Below are 24,238 nucleotides of genomic sequence, written 5' to 3'. Positions count from 1 at the left end.
ATATTGGACAGTATCATACTCCATAGAACATTGTTGACTGTACAATCTAATGTTATTGAAATGGGAATTATATGTGGGAATACCATTAAAAAAATTAACAGAAGTACTTATAAGAATTGATAGTGCCCCAAGTGAATATTTTTAACATGGAAATAATTAACATGTATTGCTAACAGCACGTGCAAATATAGACAAAAATAAGTTGAAGGGGACAAAGATACAGTGAAATTGATATAGCTAATCACATGGCATATCATGTGTATTTATTATCTTATTTTATATTATCAACAATATTTGGAGGGTTTAGGATTCCTACGTTTTTTTGTTTCCTTTTAATCAGTTTTTTCATTTTTGTTTTCTTATTTTATTGTTTAATGAGTTTTTGGTTTTTCGTTGTATAACTTCAAAAAAATGTATACATCAATTTAAAAAAATTGTATTCAGAAACCAAAATTAATCTTTAATAGCTATATTGTAGCCTGTCCTTTATTAAATGACTTTTGTAAGTTATTAAAAAAAAAGTTTAGATCAATAAATAAATGATAAGTAGAGTGCAGTGAATGATAATGAGAACTGATTTCCGCTATTTGTATTAGTAGTTATGCTCAACTCTTTACTTTGCGTTAACTTGGCACATACCAACACCAATAACTATAATTTCTTTATGTTTCGTATGGATTAAATATGGTTTTCAAGGGATCTCATTGTTAATAAAACCACGTTTTTGCTACTTCTGCAATACATTTTTAGTCTTTGGGAAGCTTTATTTGAATGTGATAGTGCAAAAATTAGCATCATAGAATACTCTACAAGATGAAGGCCAATGCAGTAGCAAATAAAAATGCAAATGTGATGACAAGGTTGTATCGGCAGATGGTGTGTCAAAGTGTTGCCCAGGGGTGTAAGAGCACTCTCTTACCAAAAATACAAAACGTGAAATTCTTAAATGTGAGTACTAACCAAAATTCACTCATTTGTGTCCTTTTTTAATGCGGTGACACTGTCAATATTTTCTAAGGTAAAAATAGGATAGCAACATTCAATATCTACAGATTACCAAGTATACACATTCAAGATTTTGAAACAGAGCCTTGGCTGGTGTTTATGATCATTGATCCAGTCAGAACAGGTTCTGTTGAAAATGTCCACCTGGTGGTAAGTGATCAGTTTTACTCTCAGAGCTTGTGTTGCAAACTTACAATATTGAAAAATTAGAAAGATGCAGCAATTTCGAATACCATGCCACTTCTGTCAAAATGAGGAAAGTCCAGTTGTCATGTAAATCTTGTCAAATTAACAACACTACATTTAACCATGAATTAATTTTCATTTTAAAGTTCGTATAACATCTATTGTCCTCTACATTTTTCATTGTGCTAAACTTAGTCCTTCATGTTCAGCCATGAATCGCTATTTATTCAAAATATGTTCTTACAACACAGGGATACAAATTTTGCTCCTATTCAGCAGTTTCCATTAACCGTTGGGTCATGGAAAATGTACCAATATAACATATTATCTATGGGACTATCTTTTATGTTAAAGTGAAAAAATTAATTAATGGAATGCTATTTTTAAAAAAAAATTAATGATAAGAGTGGTAACAGGAAGTTGTTCAAAACAGTTGACAAGATTGGTATGAATAAAATGCTGATAAAATATTCATTACCTTGTTTCAATTGTTGGACACTATCTTTCTACCATAATCGCTTGAATGTATTCAATCTGTATAATAATTGCTTAGAGATAGAGCTGAAGATAAATCAAAGAATATCGTATTGCTGATAAGTTTTACTTTTCTTTTCTTTCCTTTCCTAATGAAATGTAATTTTAAACTAAAATTTGATAATTGGCACTCCATGAGGAGGTCAAGAGTTCTGGGTGTATTGCAAATATAAGACAATGGATCTGAATTTTGTAGGCTAATCTAATTTGAAAGAGCTTCAAGCCTCTCACGTATGATTTTACGTTCAGTTTCTGTGAGATCAGCATCATCATTCATCAACCGCTGTATTGTTTCTTTGCTCATATCATCTAGATGATCATCTTTGACCTGAAAATATAAAAATAAAGGTAATCGATTTACTTCTACATGAAAAAAAATTGGGCATTTGAAATAATGCAATCTTCTAATATTGATATGTATGCTAGGAGGAGTAAGGTTGCATTGCAATTAAGAGAATCTTTATGAGGTGAATATGCAGTTCTTTCATACCTCTATGTAGTTGTTCACGTGACCATCCACATTTGGCTGGGTTACTAGTTCATCAGTATTGTAAACCCAGTTTCCATCACTTACATATTTATACTCATAGCGTCCAAACTGCAAGCAACATCTTTGATAATATCTCCAACGGAAATTTAAAAATATGTTTCATTTATCTCACATTCAGAAAAGCTTCTTGAAGTTTTTGATAACTGTGATATTGGATTGAAGTGAGTGCATTTTGATTGTTTTCAGCATATTGATAGAAATGGAGTAATTGGACTTATTGCAAATTGTAACAATCAAGGTCCTGTAATTTTTTCTCATGTTGAAAATAAATTTGTCAATCATTTAATCAAACGTTTTTTTTAATGTCAGAATTACAACAATAATCCAATATTTAATACAAAATTTATATCTAGTAACACACGAGAAAATAAATGTTGATAAAGCTTCAAAAACAGAGAAAATCATAAACTGATTTATTTAGAAATAAATTTTTAAAAGCACATACTTACAGGTAGATCACGATGTAGCACCCAATACCCTTCTGTTTCATCAAACACTAGTGGAAGCCTCTATCATTAAATGAATAAAGGGTTAGATAGGATTTGAAGATGAATTTCATTGACAGCCTCAAATAGTATTATAAATTTGAAAATTTTGTTTTCATCAATGGAGTAAATCTCACATGTGACAGGATTAAAGCAAGTTCCAGAAAACACTTACCAAGAGAAGCACACTTCTACAAAATACATCTCGAAAGAAGGAAAATAAATAATTGTCCTCTATCTTATTCCCTGCTATGGTCTATTTTCTAGATTTACAAGCTTAAATTATTCTCCTCTTGATTTTTTCTCTATTGATATATCTTCTATTACCCCAACCAAACTTGAGAATACACGCAGTAGGGTTTCCAAATTTGTTTGGATCTCAGAACCCTTTGTCCTTATATTCCAGAACGAAGATCTATACAGGTCAGATGTTCACTGTTAGCTTGCAAGCTTAAAATTTTAAGATTTTTATATACACTACTGTTGTGCAAATCGCACACCCATCCCCGTCTTGGACAGGGACCCCCCCCAGTTTGTGCTTTTCTGTCCTTGCGGAAGAGGAAGGGGATATGAAGGGTCAAGAGCCCCTAAAACCAAATTCGGCCTCTAGGGCCATATTGCGAGCTTAAAACTCCCCAATTCTCGCAAAGTCGCCTAAATGTGAAGAAAGAGTTAAAGCCTGCAATGACGTTGAAATGCCGATTTTCGCCAAGGGATACAAAGGAGATAAAGAATGCAAAGTGTCAAAATTTTTTTTTGACAAAACTCCTTCAAATCCTGAAATTCGCACTAAGGGGGGGATTACACGAGTTTCTAAAAATTGGCAAAATGGGTGAAATCCCCAAAATTTGCCAGTATTGGATAAAATACAAGAGGTAAAACTTGACAAACTCCTCCTATTCACTAGAAATCGCACAATGAGGGACAAGTGATAGTTGAAAAGTTTTTAAAATTTGCAAAACCCCCCTCAAAGTGCCGAAAATCGCATTTTAGAGGGTAAAGTGCGAAAGGGAAAGAAGTTTGCAAAACACTCCAAAATCCTGAAGTTTGCAAAAGTGCCCAAAATCCCGAAATTCACCATAAAGGGGTGAAAATGTCAAAGTTTTTAAAGTTTGCAAAAGTGCCCAAAATCCAGAAATTCACCATAAAGGGGTGAAAATGTCAAAGTTTTTAAAGTTTGCAAAAGTGCCCAAAATCCTGAAATTCACCATAAAGGGGTGAAAATGTCAAAGTTTTTAAAACTTGCAAAAAGTGCCCAAAATCCCGAAATTCACCATAAAGGGGTGAAAATGTCAGTTATTAAAGTTTGCAAAAGTGCCCAAAATCTCGAAATTCACCATAAAGGGGTGAAAATGTCAAAGTTTTTTAAAACTTGCAAAAGTGCCCAAAATCTCGAAATTCGCCATAAAGGGGCGAAAATGTTAAAGTTTTAAAAACCTTGCAATTGCTCTCAAACCCTCGGAAAATGTGAAAATAAAATAGTAAGGCGTTAACTTAAAAGTTTGCGGAAGTGCCATTTAGGCCGAATTTCGAAAACGTCTAAGTATGAACTTAAAAAAAAACTTTTCGAACGCCCCTCTTGCCCAAAATTGCCAGGAACAACTAAATTCGCGGAAGGAGTAAAAGCGTTAAAACTTGGGAAATTTTCAAATCACCCTCCAGGCATTAAATTTAATGTTTGTTAAATTAATTTTAATTTTTCAAATTAATTTATTAAAATGGGATTAATGGTTTGCAGGTCGCAGGACGCCATCGCAGAGAACCAGGCGAAGGCCTAAAAATGCAAATCGAAGAGGGATCGCAACCAAGGCCAAGCACTGGAAGCTGGAGGAGAAAAGATGCAGTGCAAGATCAAAGCGATGAAGCATTGGGAAGCATGCCACCTGGGCAACAAGTTAAAGTTCACCACCAAAGACCGAAGAACACTCCGAATGCAACAATCATGCATTCTCAGGAAAAGTACACAGCTGGATTTAACTCCAGAAGTTCAATTTTTAAAAACTGAAACTGTTTTATTATAAAATTGCCTGTGGGTCCCGCACAAGATATTTTTGTGGACAGTTATGTCCAACTGCCAAATTGACCGAATTAAAGCCAAATAGTGGCAGGTAGTTGGAATTGTGGTTGGTTGGATAACTGAGAATTGATTGGGCATGGGTTAAGCTGCCAGCTTTTGGATGGCAGGTTGCAGCCCTTAGATGCAGTCAATCCTAGCCTTTGATTCAATATTGTAAAAACTATAAAAGGTAGAGGCCTTTCTTTTGTAAAGAGTTAGAGATTTTTGTTAAATAGTTAGACTCTGGTGAGAGAGTTAGGATTTTAGAAATTAGAATAGGTTAGATCTTAGTAGTAGCATAGGGATGCTGCAGAAATTGTTGTAATAGGCAGCTGAAATCAATATATAGACATTGATTTGGTGTTTATTGTCTTGTTTTCATCCTGTTTGCATGGTTTCTTTCAGCATTTTAGATAGATCTTTCTGTTTTGGGTGTGCAGGTATTTGATAGATTCAGGCTCATACCATTGAAGATATACTGATTGTGTATCCTTTTGTATGGTTAACCTGAGCCTTTGATTGTGCTTAGTTCAATTGCAAGTATCCGTCTGAGCTGCGCCAGAATTGGGTGCTTAGCCGTGCGTTTGCAGTCTGAAAATCTTCCAAGTCCCCTTGAAGATTGCACCGTTCCTGCAAGGTTGTGAGCAATTATGGCCAAGCAGAAATTGGTTATGTTGAATCTGTCTACTCGCATACCCGTGTTGTTAGTTTTAGATCTCCTATCCCTTCCCTTTTGATTTTATTTCGTAGTCTGAGAATCACAGCAGGCCACCTTGTTGCAAATCGTAAGTCCGCTTGTGCCCCCAACAAATCACATCAATCACTGAGTAATCCCATAGTCAAGACCTGACAATCAAAACCTTGAGGTCGTCCCCTTTGATCAACAAAGCCAACATTAGGGATTTCCTTATCTCAAGAGAGGATAGGATACTCAACAAGTACATTCTATTCTGCGTTGGCCGGATGAAGTCGCAAGTTTAGCGATTTTAGACATGTCAACAACTACACACTATTCTAATGTATCTTTGAAGATCTTTTCAACAATTTGCATTGAAAAGCTTTATAACAATGCAAACAAGGATAGGTTGTCAAATTAATGACAATCTGTCCTTGCAGCCATCTCTCAGGTTCCCTTGGTGAGACCCAAATCATCATGGATTTCCTTCAAGTAATTCGGATTTCTTTATTAATTACAGCACAGATAAACATGCTATATAGGCAAACATTGGTACTGCAATACAAAATCCTACAGGTTGATGTTTCATTGCTGCATAACAAAATTGGTAAAGAAAAATTGCCTCCCTTTTCCCCATTAAAAGATTCTTCTCTCTCTAAGAGCTCTACCTTTTCTCCAAGAGTCCTACTCCAAAAGAAGATGCCTTTATCTCATTATTGAAAAACCAATTTAAAGATTGGTTCTTCAAAATTTAGTCTCTTATCCCTTCACATTTGAGCTTATTTCATATTATGCTGCCTCCTGGGTAGAAACTGTTAAGATCCTGCTAATCCCAACAATGATGATGCCTGGTATTTAATTGACCCAAATACGATGCACAAATACATCTTCCTTTTCTATAAGCCTGCACTTGCAGAAAGTAAACAGTTTCAGAGGTTTGCAATTGCTGCCACAACTTCTAGTCTCAGCCAGATTGGCTGTAATATGTTTTCGTCCAGCTCTTTGTTATTAAATAGCTCTGATGGCTTCTATCATTGCTTGCTAATAGGGCTTCTTGTCATTTGCATCCTCTGTTTTCTTTATGTTTTGTTTTCATTAGATTCTGTTTTCTCAGTAATCAGATCCTCTTGCAGCTGCATATCTTCCTTGTGGCTCCTCAAACAAGCATGCAAACTTGTATTTTTCCATCATGATTGAATTTAGTTTTCCTTTTAATTTTTATGCTTGGAAGCATGTCTGCATTTTCTTTAGAAACACCATGGGACCTGTAAACTCTGAATGTCCATTGGAGGTCGAAGTGGAAAGATTTTCATTCTCTGTGCTGCACATCTTTGAAGCTCATTTGACTCAGCTGAATGCATTTGTACCTTGCAACAGTATTCCATCTTTAATTGGTACAAATGTTGCAACAACCATGTCATTAACGACTGTATTATTTTCCGTAGTATATGTAGAATTGCTGAATACCAATACCAACTATCTGATGACTATGAATGAATTTCCACAACATTGTGTAACTGCTATAAATGAATTTCTGTGGCAACCACATTGCAGCTACATGACAACTTCTGCAGCACCGCACAACAACTTATAACATCATGACAGGTAATATCTAGTCTGAACGTGTAACATCAGCTTCCTAGAAATGTAGTAAGAAGTCATCTAACTCCAGACTCAAGATAGGTGAAACTATATATTCTAACATTTTGAATTTCTTAACAACTTCCAAAGTAGTTGGGCTGTGAAAAAAAATACTCCTTAATCTCAAGTGGCATCCACAAACCAGGGGTTGCGACATCTAGATATCATAACAAAGTCATTGTTTAAATTGTTAGAATATTCTTTTATATAGCAAAATAATACTTTAGTCTCAGCAAATCTAAAGCAGAACATTTGGAAGACAAATTATGGCAGATCTGAGAAGAATAGAAACATTTTCTATCTTATGAATGCATATGTTAAGTCAAACCATGGTGACTTCTATATGGATTCATCTTGATGAATTCTAGGGCAGTTAAAGAATGTGTATCTAGTCATGAACAATTCTTTCTACCAAAATTCTTCCATATCATCATGAGTAGATTTACCATTCATGTTTCCAATATTCTTTGACAATTTTAAAATTTGAATTTGTTTTGTTATTTTCTCAAATTTTGCAATTATGTCTGTTTTATCTTTCTTTACAGATTTTTCAGAATGAGCATTATTCAAGTAGTCTTGGCAGGTTCTTTGTGCTTATAACTTCGCAATATGTATGATGTTTTAAAAAAATTAAGTCCACCAAACCTACAAGCTTCTTACCACTAAGTGCAGTTTTTGGGTTGACTTCTAGTCTGATGACTTTCAAATGTAGTTAGTTATATTGTCCAAAAGGCATTGGATGATTCACTAGGTGCTCAGCAATTTATCATTTGTAGTTCATTCTCTTCTTAAATACCACCAAAGGATGTTTAACTTGGTTATCTCATCTTCACTCTTTATGTATCATTAGAAGAATTGTGCATGAAACTATGTGTGTGTATATAGTTGACTTTCCAGCCCAAATAAATGAAAATCTATTATTGAATTTTACCCAAGTTGAAAGTGTAGATTATTTTTTTTTTGATGAATACATGCATCAGAATCTATTAATAAGAAGATAATTTGAATCTTTTAAGTTTAATTAAAGAGGAAATGTTATTTCAAGCTCAGCAACTTATCAGCAAGTGAATAAATGTAATAGTTTTTAATTTTCCATAGATATTGGCATATTACCTGGTCCCATCCAACATCCAGACCCGAAACTTCCACATTAGTGCAAGGTCTCTTTTGCCACTTCAATATAACTTCCTGCTTATCTCCACCGATAATCTGCAAAGTTGTGAACCACACAATAAATACATGAAATGAGATGTTTCTGGCATAAAATATCAAGTTGACGCCGAATATGGTTAATAGTGTTGCTGGAAGTGCTGCAAAGTGTAGATCTTATTGGGTCTAGATGAGTGACATCTTTGTAGCATCATGGTAAGTAAGTTATTTATTACTCCTATTAAAAAGTCTGATCTAAAATAAATTTTTAAAGAATGAGTAAATTCAGCATTTCAGTGAATCAGGTTGTATGGAAATAATGATAAAATATAAGTTTATGCAAAAGTGTTTTGAGTTTACAATAAAAATAAATCTAAGATTAAAGAGCATGCACTCTTAATAAAAATATTTTAAAAAAGAAAACATTCTGAAAGGGGATTCATGTCCAACAGATGCATGTTGCAGGTACTGATTTCTAATTCCCAATTTCATAAACTCTATCATGCTTCAGCTATATTGGTCCCAGTCTCAATTAGTTCAATGGGAAACGAAATGATACCCTTGCATTTCAGAGATTTTAAAGTAAAATTGTGTCAAACTGCTTACACCCATTCTAGTCTTGTTTAAGAAAATTGACAAAGTGAATATTAATGTACTGCATGATCGATCTATGGAAAAGAGATCAACATTCAGAGATGTTGTCATGTATGGTGCAGTCAAACTACTATTTAAAGTAGAACAACCTTCAATTAGGATCTCCAAAAAATGTGGTGGGCTTCTTGAGAACTATTTGTTTCTAAATGTCTGAAATTATACCACTCTCATAGCAATTAGATACACAACAAAGGCATAATGATGCATGGCTATTGCTTGTTTGAGTTACTTTTTGGACTTAGTGTTGATGCTACTTTGTACAAACAGTTAGTTGGTAGTCTTTTGTATTTGACCCACATTTTTCTTTCTATCACCTTTGCTGTTGGGCTTGTCTCCTGTTTTTCCCATGACCCTCATGAAAGTCATTGTAAGGCAGCTAAGAATACTTTAATGTATATTTGGGGCACCACATATTTCGACTAAGTCACCAGGGTCGAATTCAAATTCAAAGTTTGACAGCTTTGAATTTGAATAAGTTTGATGAGGAAAAAATTCAAAATGTATAAAATTCGAATTAAATTTGCCATATGTAATTTTTTAAATTTTTTAATAAATATATGTAATATATCTATAAAATTGCTTAAATAGTTTAACATTGATAAATAGATTTGAAATCATTACAAAAAGCTGACATATTTATAAAATATAAACCATAGGAAACATATGCTAGGGCACGAATAGCGGCAAAAACGGCAGGCAAAAATTGCAGACGAACTTCTCCTGCAGGCTGCGACTACCATGACTCACGGCGGACTGAAGATTCACGCAGCCTGAAGACTCACGACAGCGGGCAGACTGAAGATGTGTTTCAACAAACGTTGGCCTCTCATTTATAAAAAAAAAACCTGAAAGAAAACCTAAATTGCGATTTAAAAAATATTAACAGAAAAAAAAATCACTTTTTAGACCAATCGAACTTTCAACAAATTTCAACGATTTTTATTGCATGTTTTAAAGTTCGGAGAATTTTGAACTTCAAGGATGAAATTTGGCCGAACCTGGTGACTTAGCATTTCGACATTCAGCACACACAGAGAGATTCTTAGATAGTAGGCTTCTTTGATTCAGATTGGGTTGGTAATGTTGACACATAGAAGTCCACTTCCAAGTTTGTTTTTTACCTTGTTTCTAGTCCAATTGCACGGTCTTGCAAGAACCAAACCGTTATTGAATTGTCATTCATTGGGGTGCAATATTTGCTAGCTGGGAGGTTCTATGGCTTCAACACCTAATGATAGAGTTTGGTCTACCATCTGATCATCCTACTATTCTTTGGTGTGAAAATTAAAGTGCCATTCATTTTTCACACAACCTAGTGGATTATTAGAGGAAGAAACACATTGAGATACACACGCATTTCATTTGACAACTCATCTTTGATGGTGTTCTCTTCTTAGAGTATTTATCTACCCAGGAGCAGGTTGTAACTATCTTCACTCAACCATTAACATAACCTCGCTATTTTGAGTTGTGGCATATGCTTGGGGTGAAGGAAGTTATCCTGGGGGCTCATCTTGAGTCCTCCTTCCTTTGTATTTGTTCTCTTTTTGGGAGGAGTTTTTCTCATAGGTTTTTCTCATTTACTTTGTTTATGAGAGAATTTTATTCCATTAGTACATCACTAGGCCTAGTTGTTGAGACTCATTTTTAAGTGTTTATCTTTCTCCGTATCACTCAAGAGGTAGTTTTAGTGCAAAAAATAGCCTTACCTATCTAGTTAACTTGTAACTAGTAAGCCTATTCACACCACACACTTGTAGGTTTTCTATATTTTTGTCTTACCTCATAGGGCTTTACACTCATCCTCACACTTGTTTTAAGTGCTCCACGTGTCACTCCTTTTGGAGGGTTAGTCAATTGTCTGCTCTTGCCTTCTTTCTCCTTATGTATACAAGGATCTCATTGCATTTTATTATTTACTTTTATGATGGTCTATGACTTTTTCATTGTGCAAATTCATCTACATTTATGGAAGTTATTGGATTTCGCATTCATTTTATTTCTGCTGTGAACTACCAATCTACCAAGCTAAAATAGATGGGTGAAGCTAAATTTTTATGTTCATTTGAAATCCAACCTAGGGTAAGCTATAATAGTCAGCATCATGAGAACCCTTACAACCAAGCACATAATCTCTTACTAGCATTAGATTGGCCATTATACCAACAATATGGTCGAGCTTTTAGCAATGAGAATGGGATTACAAATAACTGGTCAAAAAGGTATGACACATACAAATTGAGGAAAAGTCACAAATTATTGTTAAACTAGTCAATAGAGAGAAATGCATATATATGCAACACATGCAACTACCAGATCGGTTTCCTTAGTCCATGAGTATAAGGAACCAAGCTTTTGGAAGTTATAGATCTTATATCAAGGTTTCAGATCACATATCTTTTTCCGATGGTAGATATAAAATGTGGCTACACGATTTTCCAGAAGCTTTTTTTTAATATATTGTCAAATTCATGAACTGATGGACTAGTTTAGAAGCTACAATATACCACATAGGTAAAGAGTATAATCATTATGATCATCAATCTGAATAAAGGAATACTACACTAGGTTTAGACATAGAAGCCTCAAATGGAAATCTAATGAAGTGGCTCCACCAAATCTCCCAATTCACCTAAAACACACTAAATTGATTGCATTAGAGGATGTTTTGATTATCAAACGGAAATCTACAAATCCTCTACACTACATGAGAGAACAGATCCCAACCTCTATTCAAAATGAATGAACAATTTTTCTTTGAGAGTGTTGCTCCAAAAAGGGACACAAATATGGTAGTACTTCTCAAACAATCTACCATCTTGAATCCAAAAGATAACTAAAGATGGACAAATTTATCCAACCTTTGATGGTTTCGATCTCTATTTGTTTATTTGCATGATGTCTTGTGAGTCTTCAAAAGCCCTAAAAGACCTTGTTAAGTGTAGCATGGATGGCTTTGAGACTAGAAATATTATATGCTGTATGTGTGGTCATGATTAATTGAAAAGATTATATGGTGTTGTCATGTCCCTTTTTCCAAATTTCCTAAAAGTAGCAACTTACTAAAAATAGTAAGTCGACAATTCAAAAATAGCAAATCTAGATCAGTTGATAGTTTGGGAAATAATAATAAATTTGGTGATTTGGTTGTTATTTAAATACCAAATTATTTTAATTTAAATATTTTCCCTCTTTTTGGCATTGGGATTTCGGAAACTTCACGACTTGTCTTTTTGGAAACTGGTGGTTTTTTGGCAATTTTGAGAAATGACAAGTTTCTTTGGAAGTTGTAGAAGTACGGTAACGCTTGGAAAAAGGAAAGTTTCTTTTCCTTGGAAGTTGGATTTGTAAATGTTTTCAATTTTCTATTCAATGAGCAAGATATATAATGTTATTGTATCTTTCATGTAATTGTAGATTCACTATATAATAAACCTAATTATTATATTGTATGTTGTAGATGGAGAGAGCATTTATTAATTTCAATAATCTTCCAACATTCACCGATCGATATATATATGCAAATAAAGGAGATCAAGCAATACCTTGACTGATCATGTCTATTAGACATGACCGATCAAGATATTACTTGATCGTGCCTCTTCAAACCATAAATGTGTTTAACCGATACCAATCGGTGTGTATGCAATTAACAAATTAACCGATACCAATCGGTGTGTATGTAGTTAACAAATTAACCGATACTAATTGGTGTGTATGCAGTTAACAAATTAACCGATACTAATCGGTATTCTGTGCATTACGATTTGTAATCGATGTTAATCGGTATTTAGGCATTGGTTAAGAACCCGATGTGGATTGGGATTTATATGCAAGGTTATATATAAATCGAGGAATATGATCACAACAAGATTGCATATATGTGAATATCTACGTAAGTCTTGAGTTATCATGCATGTGATTATTGGTATAAAAACGAAAATAACATATCGAAGAGTAATTATAATAATCATCAGACAAAGGAGTGATGACTGAAGTCTTATCATAGTCTATCGATGAGATAGATGATTGAATGAGAGACTTCATTTATCTCTCATTCAATCATTTATCTTACCGAGGCTATCATGTATCAACACTCCCTCTTAGCTAGGGAAGATAAATGAAAGACAACATATCTAGCATCACATTTCTCATGATGGTCTTATAATCTTACTCTCTAGGGAATCATATCACCTAGACATGTAACATGAAGTATCATCAATCATATGATACAAGAAATCACATCACCTAAGCACGTGACATGAAGTATCACCTAAACACGTGATACAAAAGTTCATCACATCAACTTGTGATGACAAGATATCACCTAAGCACGTGATATCAGTATTGCAAAGTAAGCAATACTAAGGATAAATACATAAGAGTAATTAAATCCAAATTGTGGTATGTGCACTGACATTTCCAAATGTCTCTACCACAACATAATCATGGCACATCCATGAAACACCAGGAATCACACATGATATCTGGTTTGATCACTATAAGATCGTCACCTAATAATTTCTACATACAAGTGTTCATCATCTGAGAGATCGTCACCTCTTAGAAACGTACACAGGGGGTGGAGCCCATAAAAGTCACATCATGACATAGAAGTTTATACATTAAACATCTTAATAAGTATAGGAGTACAAAGCAAATTAAATATCAATCATACCAAGACCTTTTTTGAAGTGCTCAACTTTCACCTTGGAAAGTAGTTTGGTAAGAATATCTGCTGTCTGATCTCCTATACAAATGTATGCCAACTAGATCACATTCCTCTCTACCATGTCTTGCACATAATGATACAGAATCTCAATATGTTTGGATTTGTCATGAAACACTGGATTCACTGAAAGTTTTATACAACTTTGGTTGTCGCAATGAATAATTGTAGGTTTCATTGGTTCACTGAATAACCCCACAAGCAACTTCCTAAGCCATACTGCCTCTCGAGCAGCCATGGAAGCTGCAATGTATTCGGCCTCAGTGGAACTCTGTGCTATTGATGACTGTTTTCTGCTGATCCAAGATATCATGGCTTAACCTAAACTGAAACAACACCCTGAGGTACTTTTCCTGTCAGTTACACTTCCAGCCCAATCTGAATCTGTAAATCTATGTAAATCTATTTCAACTCTCTCATATTTGAGACCAAGTTTTAGAGTACCTTGTAGATATCTCATGATATGTTTTACTGCTACTAGGTGTATCTCCTTAGGTTCGCACATAAACTGACTCAAGGCATTCACTGCATAACAAATATCTGGTCTCGTATTTACTAGATACATCAGGGACCCAATCATTTGCCTGTATAGAGTAGGATCTGAGGGTTGTGATTCTGCTGCTGCTTCCTTAAGTTTATGAAGGTTTGTTCCATTGGAGAGGTCATGGGTTTGCAGTTTAGCATTCCAAAACTCTTCAAAATGTCCAAGGTATACTTACCCTGGTTTAGTATAATGCCATCATAATTCTGCCATACTTCCAAACCTAGGAAGTAATGAAAGAGTCGCAAGTCCTTCATGTCAAATTCTTTAGCAAGGTCTTTCTTACACTGACCTATGAGGTGATCTTTTCCTGCGATTAACAAATCATCAACATATAAAATCAATATTAGCATATCACCTTTGTCTTGCTTATAGTAGAGATTCGGATCTGCATCATTCTTTAAGACGCTTAGCCCTGAGAGATAAGTATCAATTCTTTCATACCAGGCCCCGGGAGCCTGTTTAAGCTCATAAAGAGCTTTCTTGAGTTTACATACATGAGATTCTACATCATGAATCTCAAACCCTTCAGGTTGCTCTAGATATACTTCTTGTGCAATCTCTCCATTAAGAAATGTTGTCTTTACATCCATCTGATGTACTTTCCATCCTTTTGCTGCTGCAATGGCTAAGACTGCTCTTATTGAGGTATATCTGGCTACAGGTGCAAAGGTTTCTTCATAGTCAATTCCTTCCTTTTGTGAGAACCCTTTGGCTACAAATCTAGCCTTGTGTTTCTCAATGCTGCCATCTGTATCATGTTTGATCTTGAAGAGCCATTTAGAGGAGACAACAGATTTTCCAGTTGGCCTAGTGATAGGGTTCACCTAGTGTGCTCAATACTTCACCTAGTTGGTGTTCCTCAATCCCACCAACTCACTAGGCCTAGTTGCTCTCTAGACCTCCAAGTCCTTCTCAGTCTCTCCTAGGGATTGATTCTTGACCATTCTAAGGTGTTTGCTTCAAGTGTTTTGGCTAGAAACCCTACCAATTCATAATACTTCCCATGTGCTCAATTATGGCTTCTTGGCTTCAAGTTGTCAAATTGACCTCCTACCATTGTGAGATGATGTAGAGGTGTGGAGGTGTCTTCTTTTATGTTTTGAATGCATTTAGGGTCCATTTGTGGTTTGCAATCATTAGCTTTCTTACCGATTTCAAAATCTTGCCTAGAAAAGGGCTACAAGGGATTAGCCCTATTAGGCCTCCAAAATCCGATTTTCTAGGGCTTGAAGGAAAACGGTCCAAAAGACCCCCTAACAAGTTTAGTTTTTCTTCAATGATTCACCTAACCTCAAGAGATTTTTGGGGTTTTGGCTTCTTGTTTCACCGTACAATATGCTAACCCCAAAATTAGGGTTTTGAAGGGTTTCTAGGTCTTCTAGCCGGCAGTGACTGGTCAAGTTGGTGTTTGGGCATTAAATGACCTTGTCAAGGCTTCTCCTTGCATTGGCAACTCTGTCCCAACTCCATGGACCCCTCCAAAAGCTTAGATGGTGGTTTGGCATTCACTCCTGCACTTAGCACTTCAATTTCATCTTATTTCCTCTAGCCAGGTTGCTCCCGGACTTGCCTAGAACAAGGTGACAGTCATATTGAAACTCATCTCCAACATCTGCCCCTACATATTTACAATGTACAGGTGGTTGCCCTTCATGTCCCAACAAGCCGTGATGGCAGCACGTGTGGAACTCATGGGGCAACCATTTTTACATAAAACTGCTATATACAAGCCAAAATTGGCTGTTTGCAAACCAAAGCAAGAAAACACTAATGAAAACTATCTACAAAGCTTGAAATTGAACCAAAAATACTGTAACACACTAGAGAAACTCAATCCATTGCTGGATCAATGGATTCAATCCATTTTCAATTACAAAATGAGTAAAATCAAACCAAAATGCTGCCAACTAGTTTGAAAATGAGTAGTTTCAGATTGTTGAATTTACATAACACATTCTCCAACCTTGGTAACCATGCAAGAGAGGGTACTTATAGTTTTCCTATGTGTGAAGTCATCTTAGGGCGTAGGACAATCCCTAACTCCACCGCTAACCAATTTTTGGACAAAAGTTGTCATGACAACTTTCAAAAGTTGTCATGACAACTTGCAATTTTGGACCTTTTCACCTCTTGGTCTTCCCAACCTTTGAGACCTATTCTAAGTCATCACACATGAATTTTAAAACATTCCTAAGACTGATTTAACCCTCCCTAATGCCTATACCAAGTTTTGACACTTTTGACCATCAAGAAGGTCAACTACCTACTCAAACCCACTATTTACACAAAAATGCAAACCTAAGAAGAATGAACTCAACCTAGGCCTATATTGACTCAAAAAACTAACTCTTGGACCCTCCTGGAGTCCTTATTCACTACTGACTTGGCTAGGGTCAATACAAGCCAAAATTGTGAAAACTAGATAGCATAAGTCCTACGTGCTCTTGCACCACCTAGGAACAATCTCCCAAACATCATTTTTCATAATGGACTGGTATTCCTCAGACATGGCATTCTTCCATACTTGATGTTTAAGTGCATCTGATACATTAGTAGGTTCAGCTTTTGAAAGATCATTCATGAGGGCAACATAGTTGGTAAGTTTGTTAGGCCTTTTGCTTTCTCTGAAGGTTCCTAAAGGGGCAACATACTTCTGAGCATCTTCTAAAGTTTTGGTGGCCCATAGTGGTCTTTTCTTGAGATTTTCTCTAGGTGGGTTTTGTATTTCACATTCATTTTCCTCAAGGTTCTCTGTTTGAAGCTCAGGGGTAGGATCTTTATCTATGCTAGGGGCAGGAATATGGACTTCAGGTTCCATTGGACTTTGGGCTCTTTTGAAGGCTAAGTCTTCCTCAAAAATTACATCCCTACTAAGTTCAATATGCCTTTGACCAAGTATATAGATTCTGTAAGCCTTGGAGGTTTCACTATACCCAACAAGTATTCCCCTTTTTCTAGAAGGCTCTAGTTTTGATCTTTTCTCCTTAGGTACATGAAAATACACGGGGGACCCAAATATCCTAAGATGGCTGGTATCTGGCTTTACTTTAGTAAAAGCTTCCTCAGGAGTTTTATCTTCAAGATGAGAGTGAGGACATCTATTTTGTATGTACACGGCAGTGCTGGTTGCTTTTGCCCAAAGATTGGTATTGAGGTTTTGATCTAGGATCATAGCTTTGGCAGTTTCTACAATTGTCCTATTTTTCCTCTCAGCTAACCCATTTTGTTGAGGATTATAAGGTATAGTAAGCTCTCTTTTAAACCCAACATTTTTACAAAAATCTTTAAACAAATCTGAGGTGTAGTCCCCCCCATTGTCAGTTCTTAAGGTTTTAACTTTATTTCCTGAGGAGTTTTCTGTTAGTGATTTAAATTCTTTAAACCTATAAGGATCTCTTCTGATTCTTTACATTTCAGAAAGTAGATCCAAGTTTTCCTAGAGTAGTCATCAACAAATATTACATAATATAAGAATCCCCCTAAAGAGGATACAGACATAGGCCCACATACATCAAAGTGGACTAATTCTAAAACTTGCTTGTTTTCCTAGTACTATTTTGAAAAGAACCCTAAGTATTTTTACCTAGGGCACATCCCTTGCATGCCCTTGAATGATACTGCTTTAACTTGGGTAGACCTATGACAAGGTTTCCCATTGATGATAAAGCTCTAAAATTCAGGTTACCTAGTCTTCTATGCCAAACTTCATTAGCATCTGCAACTTCATGGATTAAGGCTAGATTGGGCTTTGTGCATAGCTCATATAAGTAGCCTTGTCTTTGACCAATGGTTTTGGCTTTCTTAATGGAGGAATTTCTTGGCCAAGCCAACACTCTATTGTCCATGAAGGTCACTCTGTACCCATTATCCTCTAGTGCTGAGATGGAGACTAGGTTTCTTTTGATGGCTGGTACATATAGTACTCCTTTAAGCTGCAATGATATCCCTGACTTCAGTTTGATGGTGCAAATTCCAATTCCTCTGACTGGATGTGTAGAGTCATCTCCGATAGTCACTTCCTCATCAGTCTCCTCTACCATTGAGTCTAGCACCTCTCTAAACCTTGTAATGTGTCTGGATGAGCCATAGTCGATCACCCATGAGTTAACCTTGTTTGATGCTTGGTTTGTAAGTGTTGAGTAGAGTACATACTTCTCGAAGTCATCTCCTCCCTTTGATTTTCCAGTTCTGGCAAATGTGGCTCGTTGTTTAGCTCTTTCCGGACATTTAGCAACATAGTACCCGAATTTGTCGCCCCTGAAACATTGAATATGAGAGAGATCCTTCTAGGAGGTATTCTTGCCTTGACGATTTTTCCTCTTCCTAAATTGTTTCTTCTTGCTTTTCTTATTGGAGTTTGTATTTAGGACTTGGAGATCTTCATCCATATTCTTTTGTTTAATCCCTTTCTTATTTAACCTTGATTCTTCTTGGAGACAGTCTCCCCTTAACCTTTCAAACTTTGGAAATTTAGCCATTGCACTGATGCCTTGGACAAATGTTTCCCACATACTAGGCAACCCATCTAGAGCAATGAGTGTTAATTCTTTGCTTTGGATCTCATATCCAAGGTTGCTAGCTCATCCCTTAGGGTTGATATCTGCATGAAGTAGGCATTGACTGACTCCCCTTTGATCATAGCTATATGATTTATTTCTCTTTTTAAAGCCAAGGTTCTACTTGCATTGGATATCTTGAATGCATCTTCAAGTGCTTTGAACATGTTGTAGGCCGTTTCATGTTTCCCTATGATGGGCATAATATTATTCCTCACCCCATCAACTATGATTTTGATAGCCTTTTCATTTCCCTTTATCCATGTTGCTTTGTCAGGTTCAGTCTCAGGTTCTGTGGTTTCACCTTTTATAAATGATTCAACTTTATTTTCTCTTAGAATCATCTTGATTTTGAACTTCCATGCTGAGAAATCATCGCCTCCTCCGAGTCTGTCTTTGAATTTGATAGTGCTGGCCATTTGGAGAAATGTGATGTTGGATATATTCTTGACTTGAATTTAACACAAAATTGAAAAGCCGCAGGTTCGATTTTACTATAGCTCTGATACCATGTAAATGTTTTCAATTTTCTATTCAATGAGCAAGATATATAATGTTATTGTATCTTTCATGTAATTGTAGACTCACTATATAATAAACTTGATTATTATATTGTATGTTGCAGATGGAGAGAGCATTTATTAATTTCAATAATCTTCCAACATTCACCGATCGATATATATATATATATATATGCAAATAAAGGAGATCAAGCAATACCTTGACTGATCATGTCTATTAGACATGACCGATCAAGATATTACTTGATCGTGCCTCTTCAAACCATAAATGTGTTTAACCGATACCAATCGGTGTGTATGCAATTAAAAAATTAACTGATACTAATCGGTATTCTGTGCATTACGATTTGTAACCGATGTTAATCGGTATTTAGGCATTGGTTAAGAACCCGATGTGGATCGGGATTTATATGCAAGGCTATATATAAATCGAGGAATACGATCACAGCAAGATCGCATATATGTGAATATCTACATAAGTCTTGAGTTATTGTGCATGCGATTATTGGTATAAAAACGAAAATAACATATCGAAGAGTAATTATAATAATCATGAGACAAAGGAGTGATGACTGAAGTCTTATCATAGTCTATCGATGAGATAGATGATTGAATGAGAGACTTCATTTATCTCTCATTCAATCATTTATCTTACCAAGGCTATCATGTATCAATAGGATTTGGGCACCAAATTTGAGTTTCGAAATTGGTTTCATATAAGCTTGGTTTTGGCTCCAAGATTCATTCTTTTTGTTGCAGATTTTATCAAATCTTTTACTCGTTTCTTCAATGGCTGATAAACTAGTGGAGGAGACCGTAGAACAGAAGTTTGAAAGTTTCCAGGTGATCTAAGGATGAGAGTCAAAGGATTACCAGGTGATGTAAGACGAGAGTCAATGATTACCAGAGTATGAGATTATCATTGTGCTGAAAAGTTAAGATCTCTAGTTTTGCAATTTGTTTGTAGAAGTTCTTTGGGGCTTGAGTATTCATTTATTGCAGATATTTATAACAGATTTGTGGCTATAGCTTGCTGTTATTCCATTGTAAAATTAGTCATTATATCATAAGAAACCCTTGTAAGTTTGGGAAGCCTTCGTGAAGGCTTGTGAGCTTGCAATATATTTCGAGTTTCATATTTGCAGCTTTGCTCATAGTTTTTGGATAATTTGTAGCAGATGTATTTTGCTATTTATAACAGATTATGACAGCAAATATGATGTACTTCCTGTTGGTGTTGGAAATAAGCCACACCCGGACCGACGATGGATTGGTCCAAGAGGGGCCAGTAGCTCAATGGTAGAGCACTCCAGCAGCATATGGAAGGTCCTAGGTTCGAGTCCTAGCTGGTCCATGTCTCAACATGGTATCAGAGCTAGGTCCAGGCTAGGAGCCCCAAGCACACGAGAGGTGTGGCTTAAGGGGGGGTGTTGGTGTTGGAAATAAGCCACACCCGGACCGACGATGGATTGGTCCAAGAGGGGCCAGTTGCTCAGTGGTAGAGCACTCCAGCAGCGTATGGAAGGTCCTAGGTTCAAGTCCTAGCTGGTCCATGTCTCAACACTTCCATGATAAAAATCTGTGATATTTCATAATACATCAATTCAATGAAGTTGGTTGCATTCTGAGGGTGTTTCAGTGTCCATTCCTAGAAGATAGCTGCATTATTTCTATTGATTTACAAAGTCTTGATTAAAGAAGTTTATCAAAGTGTCAGATCTGATAGTTTTTTTTCTAAGGTACATTACAGTGGTATTAAAGATTCTGCTAGGCTAAGGGTTTACACACTTCTTTTAAAAAGAAAGAAGAATTTGCCAACTTAGAGGTTCCTAAGTTGTAGATCATGGGATTTTTCTTCAAATCTCTTTTGAAGAGTTCAACCAATGACATTTTAGTGTCTAAAATTTCTCAATGGTTTGATGATTATTTAAAGAAACCTAGATATTTTAAGGCAGATCATACATTTTACAAATTTGCAGAGCTTATAGGAAAAGTTTTACCTCAAGAAGGACAAGTTAACAAAAAATTTGAGGAGTATCTTTCAGAAGATAGATTTGAAGTACCATTTCATGATTACTTCATGAGAAGAAGGAAGGAAGAAGATAAAATGGTTAAGGCTGCAATTATCAAAAATCAAGAAGAGAAGATGAAAGAAGAGATTCATGACATATTTGAGCTAGACAAGGAGGAAGAACAGAAAGATTGTTTCCATCAAGTTGAAAGTAAAAATCTTTTGGTTGAGGATATCAATTCCCTTTTTGATAATCATACGTTTCAGTCTAGCATTGATGAAGGCAAAGATGAAAATAACAATTTGCAAGAAAAGATGGAACAAGAAGATGAAAATATTATGCTATTAGAAGTTTCAGTATAAGAGCTTGACGATTCTAGAAATGAAGGTAAGAAGTTTTCTTGGGACAACCTTAAGCTGGATGCTTGGATTCACAAATATTGAAAACGTTGAGATTATCTCAACAATATCTATCATGGAAAAGAGGGATGCGCATATGGATTATAGCACCAAAGTAGCACAATGGAAGCATGATGATGTTACAAAGAGTGGTTTCTGAAGGTATGAAAATATTTCAGACTTGTCACTTTCTTTACAACAAAATTCTTGTCAATTTGGAGAGCATGCAAAAAGGGGTAGATCATTCTCCAAAGTGCTTTTATGTATGGGATCCAAGTGATGTTTTGAAGATTGAGATTCAATGAGGCATCATTGTTAACTTCTCCATCGATTGCATTTGGAATCACATGGGTTCTTTAATGCATACTCACCACATGGTGGAGGATAAATGTCCATAGTTTTTAAAGCATTCATGGGATCTAGGTATCATCTTTGAAGACCAAATTCTTGGTGATAGCCAGAAGGAGGTCACCAACTTGGGATGCTTGAAGCTTAGTCATGCTAAGAAAATTTGGTATCATTTTCATATTCTATATTTCGTGATTAATTATCCTTTGGTAATTTGGGTCTCAAGCTACCCACATGATGGAGGTTGCATGAAGAAGGATATATTACAAACCTCTAGTATCATGAAAGGAAGCATATTGTTTTGGATTGATCAAAAGATGTATAAAGACTCCTATATCATGGGTCTAGGAGCTTCAATGATGTGGTTGAAAGAATATTGGGTGACAAACCTTTCATACTTTTTGGTTGAAAGAATATTGGGTGACAAACCTTTCATACTTTTTGGTTGAAAGAATGTTGGGTGTTTGCCCTTCTCCTTTGGCACTTGTCTCTTAGCCTCCAAGGATTCCTCTTGTTCCTTTGATTGCTCCTAGAGAAAAAAGAGGAAAGGTGTCTGTGGAAGAGTCTATAGTCCTTGCTTCCATGGCACCTCAAATTCAAATTTCATCAGTTGAGCCTTTTCTTTTGCTGACAAAAACATAGATGACTCCCCCTATGATGTAGGATGCTATGGGGTCTTCTCAAGCTTTTGCTCTTGGAGACCATCTACGTCGAAACTTTTTTGTACGTGAGCATAAGCGTCGTTGATGGGTGATGGCTCGAGAGCGTGAGGTTGCTTCGAAGAATAAGGGTGAGTCTTTAGTTTTCACTTCTTCTTTCGTTCCTGTTCCAATTTCTGTTACTCTTGCTATCTTTGCATCTGTTTCCGCTCCATCTTTTGTGTTGCTTCCAACTACTTTGGGGGTTCTTAATGAGCCCTCGCCCTAAGTGGGTGCAGGTGTTCATTGTTGTCCTCATTTTTGTTTCCAAAAATGAAGGACCACTACGTCGAAATTTTTATGAAAAAATGAAAAATTTTACTCTATGGCATGCTTCCTGAGGCAGAATTTCGACTAATCCTTGGATTGGCTTAATCCTCAGTCCATTCTCGAACTACGTTTCGAATTTTGTCCAATTCTGGGTTCGTTTGCTATGCCTTTCCTTCAATTTCAGGTTTTAAAACCTGACTGCAGGTGGAGAATTTTTTTCAAACTGCAAGTTTTAATGATATTCATTGTTTTGGTCTTTGTAGGGGAATTTTTGACTGATTACATGTGCACTTTTATTTCAAATATGTTACTTGTAATTTGTTTTAAGTTTCCCCTTTGTTGTTTTTTTCTTTTTATTGTTTTTTGGTCATGTTTAGTTAAAATAGGGATTTTTTGGCTCAGCTGCAAGTAAACTTGTAGTTTGGTCAAAAAACCCCTACTTTAATGGTTTTCACATGTAATAGGTATTTTAAATCCCCATTACATATGTGCAAGTGTTTCTAACTTCTTGTAGGGATTTTATTTCCTTTTTACAATTATTTTAAACTTGCAGTTTGCTTCAAAAAACCTGATTTTGCCTTGCAAGTGCATTTTTGACAATTTTAAACTTGTCATTTGTCCAAAAAAACCCGATTTTGGCTTGATAAGTGAAAAAGTTAAAAATAATACTTGCAATTTGTCTAAAAACACCCGATTTTGGCTTGTAAGTGGAAAAAGTGAAAATAAAACTTGTTATTTTCTCCCCAAAACCCGATTTGCATGATTTTGGGTAATTCAAACTTCTTGTTTGTCTCCCAAAACCCGATTTGCATGGAAAATGGATTTGTTGAAGATGTCAAAGCGATTTTTTGGGGAGATTTGCTAGAGATGCAAGGCGTTTAGGATTCTATCCTATTCTCACGCATTCACAAACACATTTTTCGCCATTGAGAGTTTATTATTACTGGTTTTTGGAGCTAAATCAGCAAAAATGTGGTTCTTTCAATCCACATTTTGGGCGTTTTTTACTCCACAAATCTGCAATCTCCTAAAGCGTTTTTCCCTCTCTCACCTAGGTGTGGAGTTTGGGATAAGATTTGAGCCATTTAATGATCCATTGATGATGCATTGAATACCACGTTTTTTGCAAAAACGTGATTCCTTTGGTTGCAAATTTGAAGGGTTTAAATGCCACGAATCTTTGATAAGAGGAATCGTTTTTTCTTTCCATTCTAAGGCGTTGGGAT

General features: G+C 35.8%; 1 protein-coding gene across 5 annotated transcripts in view; it reads right to left on the bottom strand.

The window, feature by feature from the left end:
• Positions 1 to 1,633: 1,633 nt before the first annotated feature.
• Positions 1,634 to 24,238, bottom strand: part of LOC131050724 (phosphoglucan phosphatase DSP4, amyloplastic) — a 159,802-nt gene continuing 137,197 nt past the window's right edge. For 4 of the 5 annotated variants that reach the window (XM_059213784.1, XM_059213785.1, XM_059213782.1 and 1 more), the window contains exons 11-14: positions 8,247 to 8,342; positions 2,725 to 2,784; positions 2,216 to 2,323; positions 1,634 to 2,053 (exon numbers count right to left, since the gene is read on the bottom strand). In XM_059213784.1, coding sequence (XP_059069767.1) covers positions 1,928 to 2,053; positions 2,216 to 2,323; positions 2,725 to 2,784; positions 8,247 to 8,342 — 390 coding nt within the window. In that variant the 3' untranslated portion in view covers positions 1,634 to 1,927. Of the gene's footprint in view, positions 2,054 to 2,215; positions 2,517 to 2,724; positions 2,785 to 8,246; positions 8,343 to 24,238 lie in introns of those variants that run through there. The other variant, XM_059213786.1, reaches the window with a different exon arrangement.

Source organism: Cryptomeria japonica, chromosome 11, assembly GCF_030272615.1.
Source record: "Cryptomeria japonica chromosome 11, Sugi_1.0, whole genome shotgun sequence".
Taxonomy (NCBI): Eukaryota; Viridiplantae; Streptophyta; class Pinopsida; order Cupressales; family Cupressaceae; genus Cryptomeria; species Cryptomeria japonica.
This window is presented reverse-complemented; position numbering and strand designations above follow the sequence as displayed.